At 40.0% G+C, this 19620-nt stretch overlaps 1 protein-coding gene across 1 annotated transcript; it reads right to left on the bottom strand.

Annotated features, from left to right (window-relative positions):
* Positions 1-4306: 4306 nt before the first annotated feature.
* Positions 4307-19458, bottom strand: DCLRE1A (DNA cross-link repair 1A). The gene is made up of 9 exons (XM_033066669.1): positions 18319-19458; positions 15337-16809; positions 13966-14099; positions 13038-13156; positions 11384-11527; positions 10357-10502; positions 9226-9380; positions 5709-5850; positions 4307-5083 (listed from the first exon to the last, which is right to left on the bottom strand). The coding sequence occupies exons 1-9, from the start codon at positions 18752-18754 to the stop codon at positions 4917-4919; spliced, it is 2916 nt and encodes a 971-aa protein (XP_032922560.1). The 5' UTR covers positions 18755-19458; the 3' UTR covers positions 4307-4916.
* Positions 19459-19620: the final 162 nt, after the last annotated feature.

Here is a 19620-nt window from a genome sequence, read left to right as displayed (position 1 = left end):
AGCAGGGCAGAGAGCCAAGTAAATAACAAGGTCTCAGTAACAAGAGAAATCCAGCCTGCCTTTCTGATTGAAGGAGCCCTGCTGAGATAAATGTTCCAGCCCATCTCTTCTCTGAAACAGGAGCTGAAAAGTGGGTCAGATCCTGCTGCTGGCAGTGCTGTGTTTGGGGAGGTCTCTGCTAGGAGCTGACAAACGACTGGAGCGATGAGAAAAAATCAACTTTTCTTCTCACAACAGAGTTCACTGAAATCATGGCTTCTGCAGGGAGGAAGATTGTGGTGGACAAGCAGGAGGGGAGGGAGGCAGCAGGAGGCAGCACATGCAGAACCCACAGCCAGCCCTGCCCTTGCTGACCTCTGCTCCAAAGTCACCGTGGTTGGCATTTGTGTCCTCATGTCACCTTTCCCTCTGGGGCAGTGCTTGTATCTCTTTCCCTGAGGTGAGGAACTCTCTTCCTCTCCCACCCCTACAAGCAAGACAACATACAGAAGGAAAGGTGAACAAAGTTTATCTGAAATTCCAAATTGGAAAACTTGGCGGTTTTTAAAACTGTTTGGTTTATATAAGAACTTATTGGAAACTGGCAGAAACAAGTGGCTATCTGCTCTGAGATACCAGAGCAGATGTGACAGAGTGGAAAACCCTCTTCCCTGCCAAAGTATTTGCTGGAGGTTTGATAACAAGGTGCCACTGTACAACAGTGGGTAAAGGTCCAGAGTAGAAAGGAGAACAAGCAGAAGCCTCCAGGCAGTGCAGGGCTCTGCCTTTGTGGGCTGCAGCTCCTCCACCAAACCCCTGCCAGCAGGCAGCAGGTAGAGCTGGTCAGATTCAGTGGGAAGGCAGCAGTCAGCTCTCCTGTGCTGTTTTCCTTCTCTGCAAACAGTGACAGACTGTCTTATCCCTTCACTTCTATTAGAGGCTGAAATCTCCTTCTAGCTTTTTTTCTGCACTGCTGGGGAGAATATTAAATTCAACACTCCAAATGCACATTTATAATCTGTACCGAGATGTGAAATTTAAGTACAAGATCTTCAATTTTTAATTATTAGCACTGAAAGCTTTCAGTATTTCCTGTGAATTTCATTCATCCCAGTCATAATTCTCACTGTTAAACATTAATACTGAATGTTTTGCAAACACACTTGGTTTGGAATGGTGGCTAATGAATAAAATTTCAAATTGCATCATTTCACTATAAAGCCTCAACACATAAAGCAGCCTGTGACCCACCCTTAAAAGTAATGGTCTTATTTATTTTGGTTCTGAAATAAGAAGCAGCTGGTTTGCTGCAGCTAAGAGAAGATGGAAATGTTTGGGCTGCATTCTCTTGTTCTCAAAACTCACCTGCTGCTTTTTTTTCTCTACCAAAGAAAACTCAACAAAAATTATTCAGCCACAGAAAACACATCAAAGCAATAACTGCATCTTTACCCTGACGTGGAAATAAGTCTCCCACATTCCCCCCAAAGCAGTGTTCAAATTCAAAATTCATGTTCAGTCAAAATCAACCCCTAATTACATGAAGGATGTATCTGAAGTCACACTTCCTTAAAAAGAAAGCAAACTTAAATGGCAATTTATCCTAGCAACCTTTATGAAGCTCATATGAGCAGACAGGTTTGATGAAATAAGACAAATTCTTCAACCATGCCAATGGCATCCCAGTTCCTTTCTCCACTCCAAGTTGCTGTCAATTCTTATTTCACATCAAGGTTTAAAGAGATACTGGCACCCTGAAGTTCCCTTTAGCTGCCCATATGCTTTTATTCAGCAGTGCCCTCCCAGCAGGCTCCCCAGTGGTGGCCACAGGCCGTGGGTGCTTTCATTTATCACAGCCAGCCTGAAACCCAGAGCCTGAGTCAGCACAGCCAGAGCTGCTCTCCTCATCTCCCCTCTCTCCTCCTGCTACCCTTTTCCCACAGAGTTGCTTTTAGCTCATTTATCTGCCTATTGGGGTGATATGTAATCAGAGCAGGAGTCCTGATGGGAAATACAAAGTGATTCTTTAGAGGGGTTGGCTTTGAAGGCGAGTGTTACAGCTGCCCCTTTCATTTGCTTTGCCTTCTGCCCTGAGCCTGTCAGCACCAGACAAACAGGAAGAGCCTCTGGATGTTCCCAGGCCCATCTTGCTTTTGTGAAATCTGGTGGTATTTGTGTCAGTACAGGCTGCTCCTCCACCCCACTGTCCAGGGGATCCTGGTCTAGTGTTTCTACAGCAGCACAGAGATCTATGTCCCATACACTGCCTGTGAAAAGGTGGCACCTTGGCTGTAGTCAGAACCCCTGTCTCAAACAACATAATGAATGCTTTCATTCATCCATCTCTAATGCCAGCACTGCCCAAAGACAAAGAAAAAATTCAATCCTTCATTAGGAAAATAGAGTCAGACTCAAAGTCCTAATTAATGATATCTGTACAATAACACTGACATTTGGTTTATCTGTACTCCCCAAAGAACTTTAACTGCTGAGATCAGAGAGATGGCCCTTGGAACCACCAAGACAAGGGAAAATGTCTTGCCACACATCTTCCCACAAAATTCTTGTTATATTTAGTTTTCCACATCTGCTTGCATGTCCTCCCACACAATCTAATCCTGTTATTAATCATGTTCTTTATTATAAAGAGAACAAAAATAATCAAGTCCTGAGTTTAAATTCTGAAAATACTTTTTTCCATAAAAAAAGAGGCCAAATAAGTAAGATGGAGATCTCCAACCATGAAGGTGGATGAAATGCTGTAGAATTCTGCACTCAAAACCCAGCTGGTGGAATTGCAAATACAAATTAGAAAGAGGAAGGAATGAAAGGACCCAGTGGACCAATGCAGGAATACCTACAGCAGAGCAGGAAAAAGGCTCCAGCACTAAAGCCCCCAGGACCATCTGCTCCACATCAGGACAGGATTGACTGGGTCAGTCCAGCACATGCCAATGTCAGTGTCTTCCAAGAGACACCAGTTCTGGGGTTTCAGAATTTGGTTTGGTTTTAAATAAAAAGGACCCAACCCTTCATTCTGGTTAACAGCCTAGAAACTGACAGTAGGAGGTAACAGGAGAGGTAACAGGTGCCTCACAATCATCAGGCTGCACTGCAAGTTGAATTGTTTGGGTTCTGAGTTACCAGTGGCACAAACTGAGGGAACTGCAAAACCAGGAGCAGCATCAGCCCAGTGGGAGACCCCCCCCACACCCCCTCATTCTCTGTAGGAACAGTCATTTTTGAAAATGCAGCTATGCAAGCAAGATGTCTGAGTTGTGACTAAGATTTGACTCCGGGGTGCTGATTCCAGCCTCTCATACTCCATGAAAAAATTAGTCAGGTAAAAGACCCCAAAGACCAAAAAAGCCATGCATGCTGGTAAAAACAATCGCCTGCCAAACAGAATTCCCAATTTTGCTCTGATTTCTACAGGGCATTAATTCAGGTTTGGTATTTGCAAAAGCCATAAAAGACACCTCTTCATACACCTCCAAAAAGCAGTGGAATCCTAGGAATGAGCATTCCAGTGCAAGACAGTTACCAGTTCTTGTGACAGCCAGCTAGCACTATGCATGGTGTAAAACAAAAACTTCAGATTCCTTTAGCTGCTTAATTTAAACTGTAGTATTTAACAATGCAATATGTCAGTGGAATACTCATTCACAATTCTTTTACCACAAAGAACCTTTTTGCCATCAGTTTCTCACTTATTTCTCTCACAAGACAAATAAAACAAGCGACTTCACATTACAGAGCTCATCACTCAGACAAGGATCTGTTTATACTTACACTGATCATTAAAAAAAATGTTTTTACAACATAAAATAGCACTGAAGATTCCAGACAAGCTACTCTGAGAGGCTGGGGAATGATTCTTTACATGTGATTCTATCCTGGAAGTCAGAAACAGTTTTTATTTTAGTGATTAGAATTTTCCTAGTGTGCCTGCATGCACACACATACTTCAGTACATAAACACCAGGCAGACACAGAAAAAGCTGCTCTGGATAATCTGGTAGGAATCAGGGCAAAAAATGCAACATGAAATTTATGTTTCTGCTGCCAGCATTAGTATTTGCCTTGTTTTTCCCAGAATTCAGGTGACAAACCTGTATAGAAACAACCCCACAAACCCCAAAGGGGATTACATGGTGAGGAACCACTTCTGTGCCTTGAACACCTGAGGAGAACTGGCACTGCAGAGGACATGAGAAACTTTAACCAGCAACATACACAGCACATTCACCAAAGCCAGTGCAGACAGCTTGTTCAGGTTAGCAACTCTGGCACTGAAAGGACATGCATTTTGCTCAGAAAGAACACATAGGTTTAAGATATATTCTTTATTTTAAAAAATATCATTAAAAAAACAAAAGTCTTGAGCAGAATGTAGAAATGTCTTTTGTAAACAATTGTCTAAAGTACCTATGCTGCAGGAGCCCAAGTCAACACTCTCTCATAAGTTGTTTTTGTTTTGTTTTTTTTTTTTAACAAGATTTAAATCACAACAGTCAGCTCTGCCTCATGAAATGAGCTTCTCTGAAGCCCGAGATGACAGCATGTTACATAAGCTTAGTATTGATTCATTTATTACAATAACTTGTTTTCAGAAATTACCCTGGAGACTGCCTAATCCCCAGCATTACACATCTGAGCATCTCCACAACATGAGGAAAATCAAGAAGGGGGGAAAAGGAATAAGATAAAAATAATTTTTGCAAGTTCATATTTTAAGTTAAGTAATAGGGGAAAAAAAGTAGTAGATACACAAGAAAGCAAGGTGCCTTATTTTTCTTTCCCTGAATTTCTTTCTTCAAAGAATGGCAGTTTAGTCCTTCCTAAAGAAAGCTTCATGGAAAAGGCAGATAAATAAAACTCACAGGAACTCAATTCCTATTCCAGCCTACTTCCTTTGAAATATACATTCCTCATATTTATTTATGTCTATTGCCCTCAGTCATCCAGTCTCTAAAATGCATTTCCATCAAGCTTCTGTCCCTCCAGTTACCAACATTAACAGTGGGGATGATTTTCTTTGGCTTCAACCACTGCACAAAACGCTTCATTTCCAGGTAGCTGCTGTGCTCACTGTAAGGAATTCCTGTAATGAAAACAAATCAGACATCTGTCAGTTTACTTAGCTTCTTCCAAGCCTTCCAGCTAAGAAATACCTAGTTAGAAGGGTTTTTTCAATCCCTATTTGGGATCTAAAGTTTATAGCTAAGTTAAAAGAACCTCCCCTCCTCCAATTTTCCCTTCTAGGGAAATTACCTTGCATTAAGTCACCAAGTCATTCATCAATGCAAGCTAAGCAACACTAGTGGCCTGGTTAAAGGAACTGTAAGGGATTTAGCTCCACCCACCAATAATAACTCAGAGCAAGACACTTTCTCAGAAACAAGCAAGACAAAAAATGAAATCTTGGCTCTGTAACTACCCTGCCACCAGCATCAGTCAGGCCAAGACTCCATCCCTGAAGCCTCCACCTGCATCAGATGGAAGTCTTTATTTGCATGACAAGGATGTGTGCAAAATGTATGTAAAAATCTGCATTTATGGTGTTCTTGATTACTCATTTCACAGATCTCTCCTGAAGAGATCTGTTCAGTTTCTCAATAAATTACCAGAAAAAGCACAGTTACAAAAATCAGTAGGAGTTTCCAGAATAAAAATAGGAAAAGCATCCACACAAAGCTAAGTGCACTGAATCTCTGTCCCTCTTATACCATATATAGTGATTTTTCCTCTTGTCTGAGGCTTGATATCCTCCAGAGAAAGGCATGAATCAGAGTAGGTCCACCCCGTAGGTTTAAACGCCAGAATTTGATCAAAATTCTCAGAAAACTTATTCAAGTGATCTTGCAAGCGCTGTGAAAAAAAAAAAAGCACATACTTAATCCCATTAAATAGCTGATTAGACTAAAAGTTGGCCATTTCATGATGGAGATCCTTCAGACTATGTTTTATTTCCATGTGCTGGATCATTTTTTAATGATCATCTACCTTGAAATTATTAATGATAAATACTAACATTTGCAAAACAACTTGTCCCTTAGGATCTAAATTTCATTTGAATTAGGCACATATGAACAGCTATGCATTACAGATTAGAACACAAGGAATAATCACACCTTCTTACAAATCTTGCTCCACAAAGCATTAATTTCCTCCTCTAAACTAGTGGTCAGCAGCTGAGGGGAGATAGAAGAAGGTGAAATGCTGCTTCAGTGCAAAATCATCTGGTTAATTTGCAGTGCCACTGAGGTTCTGACACTTGCTTATGCCCAGAAGTAATCAGAGTTCATTAACCTACCCCAAAAAACTTAGAGCAAGCCCATGCATAAGCTGAGTATTGCTCTGAGCATTAAAGCATGTTTTACCACCTCTCCAAGACAGGAAGGAAATCACCTCTCATCTTCTCACTCTAAAAAGAAAATTACCTTGAAAAAGTTTCCAAGTATGTAAAATACTATTCCTGGATAAAGCAAAGTCAGTATTGCTTCAAGTTAAAAATAGAAAACCAATTTCATGTGTCCTGTATAAAATCTTACAGGCAAATTACTAATCTGAAAGCCCTACAAGGTTACAGAGCTCAAAATCATAAACTTCATATTAGCAGGAGAGCAGTACAAGATAAAGAGTGATTCAAAAGGAGGGTAGAGGGGGATGGATGGGCTGGGGTAGAACATACCCAACCTGTCAGACACTTGACAGCTATAAAACAGGGCAGCAGAAAGCTGCCACATTTCACACCTTCAGTGAAATGTCCAGTAACAACCTACAGAAATAAATAATTTCTAAAAACCCTACCACAGCAGACATTTCATTCAGCAACAGGAATTATGGCTCACTGCTGTGACTTTGAATACACTCTGAATGTTCAGTCCTCACTTGATTAAAAGGTATAACTGTAGCAGTCTAATTCTCCTCCACAGTTCATTTTGGGAGGATTAACACAGATTAAGGTAATGATTCACATATTTGCTCCCCTTGCTCTAATGAAATCCAAATACATTACTTCAAATGCAATGATTATTATATTAACAATGCTAATCTGTTTTTGAATTTTGTTATGAATCAAGTATGCAACATTCACATTAAGGATGCAATTTTAATCTTATTTTAAAAATTATTTGTGCATTTCAGGCACAAGCACTTCTGAAAGTCTCACCTCAATGCCAGTACAAGACCTTGCTGAGTTAACGTGAAAGATTCACAGACCCACAGAACTCAGTTCCCTGGAAAATTTCCCCTGTATAGTTAAGTTAGGCAAAAGCCTCAATTTTTGAGTTACAAAAAAATTGTTTGTTGCAGAAGAACCACGCATACATTTTGGAAAATATGGCCTCTTTCCCCAAAACAAATGACTACAGTGTCTGCTCATAACAAGTTCATTTTACATACACATTCCAATTTCTTTGTTTATTGCTTTAGCCAACGCTGTTCTAAACCTTCATCCTTTTGAATGGAAAATATATTTCACTGCTACACCAGCCTCCGTCAATCACCATGACAGCCTGATATTCAGAGTGTTGCTAAAGTCAGCAGTGTACACAAACAGATTCCATAAGGTAGGAAAACACTCAAACATGATTAAATATTTAATTTACCACCAGCCCTAACACCACTTAAACTCATCTGGCTTCTTCAAGAACAGCCATTTGTCAGTACATACAGCAATCCCTGTATTTTACTGGGGTAAAACCAAGTACTGCACTGAAGTACCACATCTCTGGGTTTTTAAAATATTTTCTTAATATATATCAAATCCAAAAATATGATAAATGATCATATGAACTCATCTTTCAGCATTTGAAATACTCCACATTTTACTGACAGTACATTCCACCCAGGCACTCCTCTAGCTGCACCTCATTGGCAGTTGGGCACTCTGGAAGTGCCCCCACCTTGCACGGACACAACATCACTAATGATGGCAGAGACCAGCTCAACTCCACAGCTGAGGGCACAGCCCCAGCACAGAGGCCCTGCTGCCAGACCAGGGCACTGACCCACTAGGTCCTTGTGCCTTTCACCTTTCCTGGCCCTTTTCAGGGTCCAGGCATGGCTTTTGTCCCACTGCAGATTTGTCTAGAGCATCCTGACCTCAGAGCTGAGACCCTGCATGACACAACTGCCTTCCTCTGGGAAGTAAAGCTGCCCTTGAGCTTTCAATCACCCCCTGAAAGTCCAGCTGTGTATCCATTTGTGCTGGGACAGCTGACTTAGCAGCCCAGAAATCTGCAGAAGAAACTAAAATAAATTACTGTTTAAGACAACACAACACACTAAAAATAAATCCATATTTATTTCCATTACTCATTTTCTGCTCCACCACAGAAAACATCACGGAACAAAGTTAAATCATTAGATACTAAGTTCCATCTCCTGCAGCTCCATCCAAACCATATAGCCTTTTTTACTCCTTTTTAGGTCAACTCTGACCTTGACTAGTCCTGCAGTTAAATACCATCTTGCTCTGAAGGATTTGCTTGAGATGGCACAGCAGGCCTGAAGCAAAACAGAAAAATGAATCTAAGCCTGTAAGGCATAAACAACCACTGGGTTGGTTTTTTTCCTTCCAGGTTACCTCTAACCTGAAGCCTGCTGCTTCACCTGACTGCCCTTCAGTATTCTCTAGTCTATTTAGAATAACCTAGGAATTACTCACATTTCCAAACTAAGAAATTCCCAGAAAAAAAAAACCACTCAACAACTCAGTGTCTCAAATCTCAACCAAAAATGCATTTGAAATCAACTAACATGAAATAATATTTTTAAATTAATTGGTTTACTTGATTTTGTGACAAATATTAGAGATCTGGTAATTGGCCATGTTCATAGACTGCCTCAAAATAGAGGCTCACAGCCAGAAAGTCCTTTCAGACTCTTCCCACATTGGACCAGGTAAAAGAGCCTGAAAACAGGAACTCCATGTCCCAATATATTAATTGCTAAGAGGACAGATCAGGCAGTCATTACATAAATCTACTTCAAAAAAGCCAGCAAAGAGCAGGTCTTTGAACAAGCCTCACCTTATCTTTTACAAGCACCACATCATGTTTGGGCAAGTTATTAATGTTTAATTGCATTTCATTTTCAATGTATTGCTACATGTCAAAGCTCCACTAAATAAATATGATCTGACAAGAGGTTAAAAAGCACCAAACACAGCACCGGCTGGGAGGAGCCAAGAGAATTTTACCAGCAGGTTCATCTACAGAGCCCATTTTCTGAACTTACCTTAAAATTTATTTGCATCATGGGAAGAACATGAAGCAAAGTACCATTCCAGTCCATGCTGATGAGGGAATTAACAGCTGCTGACTCCAAGCACCGCAGGGTTTTGTACTTCTCACGGGACACACTTGCTTTTGAGCCCAGAACTTCAGCAATTGCTTCAGGATTCATTAGGGAGAAATCAGATAAAGAAAATTGTAAGAGTTCTTTTTTGGCTTGTTTGGAGATAGCCCTGATTATTGTACAAGATAATTTTTACTATTAGAAAAGAAATCCATATTCAACAGGATACAAATTTTGTATTCCAGCATTAAGAAGATAATCCTATAATGGGTGTTAAAAACCTTTGTCCCCTACGCTTTAGCAGCTGAATTTTGTGTGGCAATTGGAAAAAGAAGGAAAAGTACCTTGATAAATTCTAAGTCACATCTCTTTGGCAGAATGTTACTGAGGTGAACTGATATTTATTCCAAAGATGCCAGAAACGTGCAGTTTTTGGAATATCTGACAAATAGCCCACATTCAAGACAGACTAAATTTCATTAAGTCCTGTATTGATGAGTTTAAATACACACAAAAGCACAAAAGTGCACATCTGCCTGCTCTGAAGCAGACATTTGGGCACTCATGTTGTTTCCTGATGCTGTAACTGAGTGAAGCATAGCACATAAGATCTTCATTTGGTCAGAAAATAATATAAACTGGAGGGAAAAACTCAAAACAGAAGTCTAACATCCCTTTGCTGTTTCTTGGCAGCATGAAATGATTAACAACAAAAATGTCATAAAAAATGTCATAAAGACCTCATTTATTTATTTTTTAAAATCACCCTTAGCAATTTTCTCACCACAATCAATCAAAGAGGTTTCATACAGTTAGTATATGTGGGCCACATGTATATTCAGTGTGGGGGGGAAAGTTGTAAACATGGTAGAACACTACTTCTTTCAGAAAATTAAAACTCATTGATTAGAAAACGAACAAAATAGCAGGACTATTGAATACACTTAATTTCTTTACACAATATCTGAACATTCAGACCAAACAACCTTTTATATTTTCAAGAAAGCCATCTAGTAACACTAAATTAGACATCAAATTAGTTATTTGATCCAGTACACGTCTTTTACATACCTAAGAAAACTTTTTCTTTTCCAATGGAATAAGTGCCACAGACAACTAGAGTTCGTGGGTTTAAAGTCACTGTCTCAAAGGCAATGTTGACAGCAAATTGGATAACCTCTTGTTGTGAGGGAAAAGTGTACTCAGGGCTACAGTATCTGGGGCATGGAAACAAAATATAACACTTCGTTACACAAGATAACAGACATCTGAAATTACCAGGAAGGCCCTCAAAACTTGTACACAGTAAGTGAAAAAAACATTGTTCTTCTACACAATTGCAGTCTATTAGAAACACTGAGGTTCCCAAATGAAATTGTTGCAACAAAAATTACACTGAATATATTAGTGTTTTCTCCACAACTATTCTCTCTGACACTGAATTTTACATTTTCTTCTTCATAAATCACAAATGCTCTTGCAAGTTAGATATTTGTATCACATCCTGATTTTACCCTCACATCTATTTTTCATCATACAGACAAACCATAAGATAAGTCATAACTCATTCACAGAAACATATGGGACAGAAATGAAAGCCTGCAGCTGGGCATTAGTCATCATTCACACAAAAACAATTTTATATGCATGAATCAGAGAAAGGTTTAATGAAAATCCCTAAAACTTATTCAGCCTTTTGGCATTCTTTCACCTTTGAATTCCTTCACACCTCTTTTCATAACAGAGTTGAATCCACTGAAAATTAGTGTTACATAAACCTCTTGTTTTAGAGCTGAACACTTCATGTGTGAGTTTTGACACCCAGAATTTAATACCACTTATAAATAATATGGTGATCTGAGCAAATACTTCAGCATGTTTTCCACTACTCACTTTCATTCTCTAATGTAACAGCACAAACAAGCTACACATACATGGACTCTCAATAAACCTCTGCTTTTATTCAACACTGAATAGAGCTAACAAGCATTATCACAGCAATGCCATTTACAGTTAGAGTTATTTGGTTCATATAAACTCTTACTAAACTGAAAAGACTAAGAACAAGCCCCAAGAAATCCATTTCCAGACAACTTACGTGGTATCAAGGTAAAGGGTGTGGACTTGCTGGCCCATCAGAGCAGGGTAGCGCTCCATGGAAGGGTCAGCTCTGAAGTCCCCTGTGTGCAGAATCACAGCCCCACTTGGCAGGTGGAAAAGGATCATTGCTGCACCTGGACAACTGAAAACAACAACAAAAAAAACCACACATAAATTATGTTAATTCTCTATATTGATGAACTACTTTAGGAGGCAGACCACCCTTCAGTAGTAGGAACATGCACAATAGCATTTTAAATCACAGCTACTATGCAGACTAGTTTAGCTAGAAATTCTTGATTTCTAAATAATTCTGCAGCTAATCCAATGGCCACACAGAAGCTTGACTTGAGTTCTCACTTGAGATGGAAAGAAACAAGAAACGCATACCAACAGTAAAGCAATCAAACATTAACTGCTTTTTTGGGATGTCCCACCTTCTAGGCATGGCAAAGATCCTGCCTCAGTTGCAATCATTCTATTATTTGATTCAAAGGGGAAACAGTACACCAGAGAGAAGTAGCATTCTTGCTCAAATACTTTTATTGTTGCAGATTCATCTTTCTTCCTGCAGGACTTATTGGAGCACTTTCTTTTAAATTCTATTTGCAGATTTTAAATGTTGTCCTAAATCCAGAACTCCCTGGTTATAAATACAGCTCCCTTACTGGTGACAGTGAATCCATCGTGCCTTCTGCAGTTGCTTGCCAAAGCTTTCTCAAGGGCAAGAGCTCAGACTGGAAAACCTGAGTGGGACTATCCTAGATATCAGTCATCTGCAAAGGGTAAATTAAATCCCCCAAAAATAAAAACTGGCATGAGACAAAGTTAAAATGACAGAATTGGTGAACTCCTCAAGAAGATGAACTTTGTAGCTAAGGTATGTACACCTTTGAAATTGGAGCAGAGACTCAGAGGGACAAACAGGAAAAATGAGAAGTATACAAATCACACGAGCAACAAGGCTTCCATCATTCCTAGAGAGGGTTCTCAGAGGACTTAATGGAGTTTTATCTCTCCCAGTATAAACAAATCCTACCCTAAGCAATGTTCAAACCAGCTGTGACACAGTCCTGCATTTCAGTATGTGTACTGTGGGGAAGGGAGTCATCCTCTAGCCCATGGTCAAAAACAGTACCAAGAGGCAGAACTAGCACAGGACTGAAAGTGAGGTGCTACTGAATTTTAAATGCAGCATTATCACAGTGCCACTCTAGCAGACAAAATCTCACCCTTTATCAGCAAATTCAGTGGAAATCTTGTCTGGATTTCAACAGCCTTTTCTTCAAAGTTCAATTTTCAAAATGTTAGGTAGGTTATGTCTCTCACAGGATTCCAAGGTACCATATTTTTCTTTAGCTCAGGATTTCCCTATCATCAGTTCAAGCTACAGAAACCTAATCTATCTGATAATCAAACCTACTAGGTTCCCAACTAGACATCAAAAACCAGGAAGTGTCCAGACCAGTAGAAAATCATTTAACCTCTCAATAAACATAAAAATTATGGAGCTACATGTGGTTAACACAATGTACACCAAAAAAAAGCTAAATTAAATTCAAAAAAGCCTGCTTCAATTTTGAAGATAAGTCACCTATTTCAATAGCCAGCTACTGTAAGGAATTTTGCACAAGAAATGCAGTGACACCTACTGATTGGCATCGAGCAGCAGCACTTTGATCCCATTGACCACGCACTGCGTGTCCATCGGCAGCACGTGGACAAACTGCTCCTGGACTTGGAGTTTGCTCTTCACCAGATTGCCAGTTACCTGGAACACAGAAAGGATTTAAAATAGGAACAAAATCTCAAAGAAGCAGTGTTTGTTTTAGAAACAAAAGCTCTCAAAGCCATTCTGTCTTAGAGAGAAACTATGAGGTCCTGGGCATAATCAAGCCTTTCAGCAGCATTTCACTTCTCAAAAATCAAACTGAGAAAAACTGTCTTTAAACTTTAAGAAAGCCTATCAACTATTGGAATCAGAGGGGAGGCAAACAAGGGGGAAGAAGATCTGTTGCAGACTATCAAGTCAAGAGGAAGAGGTGGGTAAAATCTTTAAATAAGTGAAGAAGTTTCCAGGTAACAGACCCAACACAGGACAAGCATTCCAGGAAACTTCCAGAATTAATCAAATATTTCTTTGATGCAAGCACTGGATACATTGATTAGGCAAGGTGTCCTACCAGAAACTTCAAATTTATTATTAGGGGAAAAAAACCCAGAAAAGGTAGGCACTGCAACATAGTAAAATCTGCCCTATGTTCAAAATTTGACTGACAAAAGACTCCCTGCAGTCTGATCTAACTTTGAAAGTAGAGCCACATTGTGCAGAGATGGATCTTTGTGATCTCTAGAGGTACTTTTTAAACCTGATTTTTTTTCATGGTATCTAGGGAGGGAAGTTTCACTAATCCTCTGGATCAGTCAAGTCACAGTAAGGATTTCTCACAAACAAAATGCCCTTTCCCCTGTACATATCCACTGACCCAATATAAGAAACACTGATCTTCCATTTACTTCCATCAGTACAGAAGTGATCACAGCTGCATATGGATATGATGGAATCTTGAAAAACTTTACCTTATTACAATAGATTGGAAACCTGAAGTTTTTTGTTAGTCCAGAGTAGTGATCAGAGTGAAAATGAGTAAGGAAATAAGCTGTGCAGCCTTCAATTTCTCCATACTGGAAGGCATCAACTGTAAAACCAGTTCCTACAACAAAGAGGGAAGGGAAACCAGACAGTAAACATGCATAGTTCAGAAACAATTACGAAACAGATGCTGATTTTTTACCTCTTTCTTTCTTCCCAATTAAAAGGTAATAGTTACTCTGCATACAATTGAAGGAGCCATTTAAAAATTAACTTTTGTGTATCAGTCAACAGTGGCAAAAAGTTTTCACTTAGAAAAAGGAAAATTTCACTAAGTGTTCACAGATACTTTCAAAGGCCTCCCAAATATGTTGTTTAGCTGCCCTCTTATACAGATGGTAACTGGTTAAGCAAATAAGACCAATTTACCTGCATTCAACTGGTGTTTTTGAGAGTTCACATAGACTGAAATCTAATACTAATGTCTTAACACAGAACAGGTAACTTCAGCTTAGCAGAATTGCATTTTGCAATCAAACTGCAATTCTTCAATTATTCTAAATGTAATATTCCTCTCAAAGCATGCAATAACATAATTATCAAGCAAGCAACCTGGGGTCTTCAAATCCATCTGCTGAGATGAAACGTGCCTGACTTGGTACTGTATGCTTTCAGTGTTTGCATAAAGATGTTGCATAAAGACAGATGGATAGAAGACAACCCTTCTCTCTGCAAATACTTATTTTAAATGCAAACATGTTGATAAACAGTCTTTTTCCATTGGGTTATACTTTCTTAAAACCACCAAACAGCGCACAGAACTAATTCAGCTGGTGGCACTCAAATATTTTTCATTTTATGTTACATAAATTTCCCAGATCTTCTAGGAGAACTAGAAATAGTTCCACTTAATTGAGGCTACAGCTTCAAGTCAAAAATACCATAGCATAGATGCTGAACCATCATCCTTTAATTTACCTAATTGCTTGAGGAGACCCTGAGAAATTTCTTGGCCATTTTCTTAGCTAAAGTCTTCTGCTCTGTTTTCTTTCTTTGATTTCATAGTTGAAATAAATCAAATTTCTAAAACTATTGAATTTCAAATGCAAAATTAAACTCAATTCTTTTACCTTAGTGTTTAGGAAATGATTGCTATTGACAATAGTATTTTCAGGCACAACTGAAGCAATGCAAAAAATTACTTTCAGGAATTAGCAGCGTGTATTAACCAGATATATTTTTTAAAATAATTTAGGAAAGTACTTATCAAGAGTAAAAACACTGAAGTCTAAAATTAGGACCAAAGAATCAACACTCCAGCCCAAATAACCTCTACACAAAAACAAGTTACCTCTCACCTGGTATTTTCTTGTAGAAGGGGCATTGTTTTTTTCTTGGTCCTTCACCTGTAGTAGGTAATTCTTTAAATTTTTTTCTCCACCTTCGTTGGCCACCAGAAGGTACATCTGCAATGGCTTCAGTTTTACTTGAACTTTCTGTAACTGCTTCCACATCTTCCACAGACCCCTCAGCCTTCCTTTTTTGCTGTCTGGGCCCCTTCCCACTAGGAGATACTGAAGCTGGTACGTGCTTTTTCTCGTTTGAACATGCCGCTCCTTTGCGTTCCTCCTTTGCTTTGGGTTTTAACCCAAAGAAAACACCAATGTCCATTTGTTTAAGTTCTTTGGCAGGACTAGATTTAGTGTTCATAGCTGCTGATGAAAGAGGTGGCACTGATTTAGAAGAGATGGGGCTGGGAAAGCACACAGTAGCTGTACTAAGATTTCCTTTTTTCTCTGCTGCTCTCTGCAAACTCTCCTGGCGAGCTGTTTTTTCAGTTGCACTGGCAGTCATTTTATCTGTATGAGTTAAAGTGTTACTTGGCTCTCTCAAAACATTGCTCTTCTGTGTCAGAAGAGAGGAAGCATCTTCTCTGCCTAGCAGTGATGATGGTTCAGTAAAACTCACACGTGCAGAATTCAGAGCACAAGCACCAGCATCTTCTGACTCTGTGGTTCCTGTTTTGGCAGCAGAGGAAAACAATTCTGGCTGTTCAGCCTCCTTGTAACTAGAAGCAAAAGAGGATTCACTGGCTACCACCCTTTGCTGAGGATCTAGATTGTTCAGTGCATATTCTTCCTCACAGAGGGATTTTTTAGTTATGATATCTTCCATTTTCGTACACTCATTCTGAGGCTTCCTCTGGAAGAGAAGTTCATCCAATGTTTTAAATGTCACAGAATCAGAGTCTTCTTCTGAGCTCTGTACTTCAAGTAATTTATTCTGTGATACTTTTACTTTCTCCTCCTCTTCATCTTCACTTTCCTCAAATGTACTTAGTGGAGAATAAGAGATTTCACAGTCGTCGAAATCCACTCCTGACTGTAGCAGACTTGGCTGACTTGTATCTTTCTCAATACACAGATCTTTTCCTGTTTCACTTTCTTGAGAGGATGCAAAATCAAAAAATTCAAATTTACAACAATTATCTACTGCCTGTGGGGGCTGAAGTGCCTGCTGAGGTTTTTCAACACCTGCAAAAAAGGAAGTACTTCCACTAATTATATTTAGAGACTTCATTTGCGGTGAGTTCCGTACCATTGCTGCACAGTCATCATTTGGGACGTGCTTCATTTCAGTAGAGGGTTTCTCATCCCCTGAGGTTTCCTCTGCATAGCTTGGGGAACAGCTGGGCTTTGCAGCAGTAGAACATGCGGTTCCCAAGGGGTTTACAAGATACTCCCCTGCCCTGTTTGCTGCAAGCAGAAAATGGCTGTAACGCTTGTAGTGAGATGGAATGGTGGAGGTGCACAGTAAACCATCAGGACACTCTATGGAAAGAGTTAAACAAAGGTGTAATGTTAGTACCTCTGCAAATACAGTTGGCACAGTTAAAACAAAATCATACATGACACAACATTTAGGAGCTTTTTCTTATCAATACAGCTGCTGGAGAACAGAAGGCACAAGTAAAAAGTAATTTTCAAGATACCAAGGCCTCTTGCTCTGAGCTGAGAAATGAGAATGCTTCCAGCCTAAAACCAAACAGCTGCTGCTCATACAGCACTATGTCTGAATTATACAGCCCATTAACAAGAATGCCTGTTTCAATGCTCTGCTCCTGTAATCACATGGCCTCTGCTTTAGAAATCTCACATTCAAGCAACAAGCTCAGAGAAGTAGCACCAGAAACAGTCAATACATTTCAAATATAAGTAAAAAAACAAATAAACCAAACCTCAACTGTGAATTAACCTGAAAATCCATTTCAAATTGTCTGGTATTACACACTAAGAAAAAAAAAAAAAAGTTGTGTATTTACCTCTAAGAAGAAAACATTCAGCATTGAGATGCTAGGAAAAAAAATAAATCCATAACTCTTTCCTACACCTTTCCCACTGACAATTTACCAGCCTACCTTTTCAGGCTTTTAAAGTGAATGCATAAGCCTATCAGAAGGATTTTTCACCTGTTAATTATGGGAGTAAGAAAGAAATGAGGTGTTAAAACACCTGCCTTAAATTAAAAGCACTGCCAAAATCAGCATGAAAGGACTTAACATGTCATTGCTCTGAAGAAAAAACTCAAGGAAAGTTATCAAAATATAAAAAAGAAGAGTGGATGCATTATCTAAAACAGCCTTTACTCAAACTTTCTGACTGTATGCTTTCTGTTTAACAAAAGTTATGAGGTGTATTGCGGACATAAATTGGATATCTGAATCTTTTCAGATATGGCATTTCCTCATGAAAGTAGAATTTGGATTGTGTCAGTTTTATTCCTCTTGTACAGAACTCAAACTGTTGTCCTATGATACAGGAATGTTAATCTCTATACAAAATTTCTAAACCACAGTGCCCACAAGCTAACGTTTCAAGTAGATTAGCACATTTCAGCTTCCAAACGTCCACAGACAACTGAACAAATCATATATCAATATGAATACAAGATAATAAAATCTATACCTAAGGAGATAGAAGCTTTATGTCAAAAGAAGCATCCCTGTACCTGAACATTCTCTTCTGACACTTAGTAATTGTACAACGTTTCATTATTTTAAAGGTGAACCTTCATTTTGTTCAGTGAAATACTAAAACTTGATAAACAGTCAAAAAACTTTCTCAGAGTTCTGCGATTAGATTCTGAAATGAGATTTTCATGTTCTTCACAAAGAAGCAAAAACTTCATACAAAAATAGGACTGATCAGTAACAACATAATAAAGCATGCTAGAAGTCAAATCAACTACCATTTCAGATTTTGGGCTGAATTTTAAAAAGCAGTATTTAATGAGAAGTCTGCAACTTTTCTCTGAAGGCTTTTTCCTTACTCTGTTCATACCTTTTTCAATGGGTCCTGGAGTTTCCAAACATTCATAGACGTGCCACTGAGGTGTTTGGACCAACAGCAAAGAGAAAGGCATCTGGCAGCTGGGACAGAATCCGTCGTGAACGGGTTTTGCATTTTGTGAGCTCTGTTCTGCCAGGCTGCTCACGCTCTCCTGGGAGTGCACACTACTGTCTTGTGTGCATTGATCCACGTCCTGACCTGCCCGTGAGCTCTGCTTGGTTTTCTGAGGTGTATCAGTTTTTTCTGTGGATTTCTTTTTCCTATTTCTCTTTCTTTTTGGCCTGCCCTTGCCATCACTTGCTTCCTGCCCAGGAGTAGCAATGCTCTGTGAATTACTCTGACGTTTTCGCTTCCTAATGGATTTATACTCCCAAATGTCCTCTTCCAATAAAGTGTCTTCAGATGCCATCTTCTCATGGCAACACATGAACTATTCCCCTTTCTTTTAAGCGAGAGTTCACAAACCTGCCTTTCCTCCCACTAATATATTTTCTCTTCCCTGCACTCCTCACTATCTGAGGAAAAGCTCCAGAAGCCCATGTCAAAAAAGCACCACTGGGCCACAAACCGAGCAGCAGCCCCTGATGGGACAGGACCATGGTGGATCCTATCCCAAAAACAATTTAATGAGCGTCTCTCTGTAGATTTGCAGTTTCTCCTGTCACACAGGGCCCGAGTGTGCAAGGCTTTCCAGGGTGAGCCATTTCCTTCAGCTTCCCCCCCGCATCATAAACTCCGCCCGGCCACAGCGGGGGGAGGACGATTTTGAAGATTCCCGCCCGAGCAGGAAGATTCTAAAACAAAACGAAGAAGAATTTGAGCTACGGGATCGTTGTCGAGGTGTCCCGGGATGTTCCTCCAGAGTGTCCCCTCGGAGTGTCTGTGATGCTCTCCAGAGGCTCCCGGTGCTGCTCCACGGTGTGTCCCAGTGTCCGGGATGCGCTCAGGGATGTCCCGGTGCCCGGAGTGTCCGGGATGCTCTCTGGGATGTCCCGGTCTCCCGAATGTCTCGGGCTGTTCCCGGGATGTCCCGGTGCTCCCGTGTTCCCCGGGATGTCCCGGTCTCCCGAATGTCCCGGGATATTTCCCGCCGTGTCCCGGGTCCCGCCGGTTCCGCGGGCGGCGCCTCCTCGCCCGTTCCCCGCCGCGGCCGCGCATTCGCTTCCACAGGTTCGTCACCCCTCAACTTCTCCGCTTCTCCCACAGTATACCCCCCAAAAATCCCCAGATCCCGCCGTTTAAATTAATGGAGCCTGGTTTCGATTTTTTTCCTGTTCTGACCAATTTTTAAAA

The sequence above is a fragment of the Catharus ustulatus genome, chromosome 8 (assembly GCF_009819885.2).
Source record: "Catharus ustulatus isolate bCatUst1 chromosome 8, bCatUst1.pri.v2, whole genome shotgun sequence".
Taxonomy (NCBI): Eukaryota; Metazoa; Chordata; class Aves; order Passeriformes; family Turdidae; genus Catharus; species Catharus ustulatus.
The sequence above is the reverse complement of the archived record's forward strand: the minus strand, read 5'-3'. Positions and strand labels throughout refer to the sequence as shown.